This window comes from Megalobrama amblycephala, linkage group LG1 (assembly GCF_018812025.1).
Source record: "Megalobrama amblycephala isolate DHTTF-2021 linkage group LG1, ASM1881202v1, whole genome shotgun sequence".
Classification (NCBI taxonomy): Eukaryota; Metazoa; Chordata; class Actinopteri; order Cypriniformes; family Xenocyprididae; genus Megalobrama; species Megalobrama amblycephala.
This window is the reverse complement of record NC_063044.1, coordinates 24603365-24607229: the sequence shown is the minus strand read 5'-3', so window position 1 is coordinate 24607229 and position 3865 is coordinate 24603365. Positions and strand designations below refer to the sequence as shown.

Here is a 3865-nt window from a genome sequence, read left to right as displayed (position 1 = left end):
AGAAAACAGTCGAGTGGGAAACTTCCTGTTGGGACGAGCAGCGTTTGACAGTGAAGCTCGTCCAGATGTTGTGGAGAGAGTCGGAGGAAGATTGAAGGACAGATACATGATAGTCATCAACAGTCCTCAGCTGCTCCAGACAAACATCTCAGATCATCAGATCACACAGACAGTGAGAGAGTGTGTGAATCTGTCTGATCCAGGACCTCATGTGATCGTTCTGGTCCTCAAACATGATCAATGTTCAGCGGAAGATCAGGAGTGTGTGGAGAAGGTGCTGGACTCTTTCTCTGAGCAGGTTTATCAACACACCATGGTGCTCACCACACAAGCACCAACTGAAACCAATGACATCCTACAGAAGATCATTCAGAAATGCTTCAACAGACACTTCAGTCTTCAGAGGAGCAGCTCTCCTGATGATCTTCTGCAGACGTTTGAGGACATTGTGCAAATGAATAATGGACGTCACCTGGATTGTGAAGGTTCATTGATTTTTTTTTAACTCAACAGGCCACAAAAAGACATGAGTGGGATAATATTATGATGATATTTGTTGTGATAAATGAACTATAATAAGTGTTTTAAATTTCTTTAACGGTTTCAGAGGGTGTGAAGCTGAATCTGGTTGTGTGTGGTCGTGACGGGACATTAAAATCCTCCATATCAGAGCTGATCCTGCAGCAGAAAGACAGAAGACCAGAGTGTGTGAGGAGAGACGTGCAGCTTCATGGCCGTCTGATCAGTCTGGTGAAGCTTCCAGCTCTCAGTCGTCTCTCAGAGGAGGAAATGGTGCGTCAGACTCTCCGCTGTGTTTTTCTCTGTGATCCTGGAGTTCATGTTTTCCTCCTCATTATTCCTGACGCTCCAATGACTGATGAAGACAAATCAGAAATGGAGGAGATCCAAAGGATATTCAGCTCCAGAATCAACAAACACATGATGATCCTCATAATGCAGAGTTCAGAGCATCAGACAGCTGAACTCAATGATGAAACACAGTCTGTCATTGAGGGTTTTGGAGGACGACATCATTTCTTTGGTCCCAACACACAAGTGTCTACATTGATGGAGAACATTGAGAAGATGCTGGAAGAAAACAGAGGAGAGTTTTTCTCCACAGAGACATTTTTTGATGCACAGATGAAAAAACTACAGACAAACACTCATTTTCAAGGTAATGATCATGAAGTCAATAGCTGTGTCCCAATTCAGGGCCGATTGAATCACAGCATCGTGATGAAGGCTCTCTCATTTCAAAGGGTCCTTCAAATGCAGCCCACAATCCTGTCCTTTTATTCCTGAGCCAGGAAGGATAGAACGAATGAATCCTTCACGGCCCAGGCTATTTTTTATTATTTATTTTTTTTGAAAGATCATGCTAGATTACTAGATACTTAAGTATAATATTAATATTAAGTATTTGGTTTCATTCTACACAAATAATACAAATTTTAAAAGAAAAAAAATGTTGTTCAAATGTAGATTTTATAGATAGTATATGTAGTATATAGTTTTATATACTTTTTATTACATACATAAATGGACCAAGCTGAACATGGTTAGACAGGATGTGAACCATGTTTTGTTTTCAGTCAGCTGTCACAGTTGCTAGGAAATAGGATTAACAATTCCATAGGCTAGATCGTCCCTTTTAACAACTGTTAGTCAGACTTTCATGGAATGTAGTGGACTGCATTACTAAGACAGTAATGCTCCTGGAGATCTACCTTCCTACAAAGTTTAGTCCTAATACACCTGATTCAGTTAATCAAGGTTTTTTGATTAACTTGAACCCATTTCTGATTCCAAATGACACTGAGAAGGGCTCAATACTTGTCCAGGACAAATGGATTTTTTAAATTGTTTAAATAGGTTTTCAGGACTTTGGAATTCTTCTTTTACAGGTTCAACAGAGAGTGAAGATGAAATGAGGATTGTGCTGCTGGGAAAAACTGGAGTTGGGAAAAGTGCAACAGGAAACACAATCTTAGGAAGAGATGCATTTAAAGCAGAAACATCTCAGCAATCAGTGACTAAAAAGTGTCAGAGAGAAACATCTGAAATCAATGGAAGACATGTTACTGTGATCGACACTCCAGGAATATTTGATACTGAACTGAGTAATGAGGAGATCCAGAGAGAAATCAGCAACTGCATTGACATGATTCTACCTGGACCACATGTGTTCATCATTGTGCTCAATTTAGGACGATTTACTCAAGAAGAAGAAACATCAGTGAAGATCATCCAAGATACATTTGGAGAGAAATCTTTAATGTACACCATGGTGCTCTTCACCAGAGGAGATGATCTGAAGAACCAAACCATTGAACAGTTTCTAGGAAAACCTGGAAACTCCTTTGATGAATCTGATTGAAGTGTGTGGAAACAGATACCAGGTGTTTAATAATAATCAGACTGGAGACCGAACACAGGTGTCTGATCTACTGGAGAAGATAGACAACATGGTGACAGCGAACGGAGGGAGTTTCTACTCATGTAAGATGTTCAGAGAGATGGAGAGAGAAAAACAAGAACAACAGATGAAGATCCTGATGGACAGAGTCAGAGAAGAACTGGCAGGCAAACATGAAGAAGAGATTATGAAGATAATGATGGAGGAAGAAAGACAGCATCGTGACAAAGAGAGAAAGAGAAGACAAGAGCATGATGATAAAAGAAGTGAAAGGGAGAAACAGATTTCTGACTATCAATATCTGAGACCTACTAAGAGTAAAGAGAAGAAGATGTGCTCTAAAACTGATGATTCAGTACAGGTGAGTGTTCAGTACAAGTTCTGTTATTAAAAAAAAAAAAAAAAAAAAAAAAAAAAAATGTAACAGAAATAATAACCCACCAAAACTTGCCAAACTCTAACAATGAAGGTTATTGAATGATTTGTGTTGCTTTTAACGCCAAAAGGTCACAGCCTACAGGAAACTAGAGACTGAATACAACAAGTGGTCCTGGAGTCTTCGTAGTGCCATGATGGAAACTGAGAACAAACTACACAACAAAATAGAAAATGAAGCAATTCATGAGGTTGAGGAAACTGATCTTCAAAGAGAACTGAAGGAGACAAGTGAAGAAGTGGAAAGATCAATGTCTGAATTCTTTGAGAAAGACAGAGATGCAGAAATACTGATTCAGTGGAAAACATCATTTGAAATCAAAATTAAGGAGATTCAGGAAAACATTGTAAGAGAAACAAATAGAAAATTAAATGAGATTCTTCATCAGCAAGACCTGAAAAAAATAATTGATGCTCAGAGGACACATCATGAAAACACTTCTCTATGAAAAGAGCAAAGAACTTGCCTTACAACTCAAAGATATAGCAAATGATAAAGAAACACTGAAGAAAGAGTTTGATTTCTTTTTGGAATACAGTGTGAAGAAGATCATCACAGAAACTCCTGCAATCAAAGACATTGACATAATGAGAGATGTGAAAAAGCACCACAGTGACATCAATAGAGGTGTTTTTTTCAATCACTGGATGGAGAGCAGGGATATTTTTTCTGTGGCAAGTTATTCTGATTATGTAAAGGAAAACCGGTCCAGTGAATTTACAGATTTTAAAAATGCCATCAAATTAGCTATAGGGAGGTTTGGTTATGCTCTTTCTAAAGAGGATGAAGCCCAAATAAGATCATTAGTCACAGATGTTGGTCAGCAAGCAGACAAAATTATTCAGTCATTTAACATTTCAAAGATGGGCTACAACATTAGCTGCATTCCACAACTTGCAGATTACATCAGGACAAGAGTAAAAGAACATCAGGAAGGACAAGTGAAATATGTGTTTAAAAGTAAATTTGTCATGGACTTGGTTCATTCCATCTGTAAGAGAGCAAACAAG

The 3865-nt window shown here is 38.4% G+C and overlaps 1 protein-coding gene across 1 annotated transcript; it reads left to right on the top strand.

Annotated features, from left to right (window-relative positions):
- Positions 1-226: 226 nt before the first annotated feature.
- LOC125249597 (GTPase IMAP family member 8-like) lies at positions 227-2838 on the top strand. The gene is given in 4 exon segments (XM_048161921.1): positions 227-485; positions 608-1177; positions 1908-2362; positions 2364-2838. Coding segments are annotated over 4 exon segments (1644 nt in total). The 5' UTR covers positions 227-313; the 3' UTR covers positions 2811-2838.
- The last annotated feature ends 1027 nt before the right edge of the window (positions 2839-3865 follow it).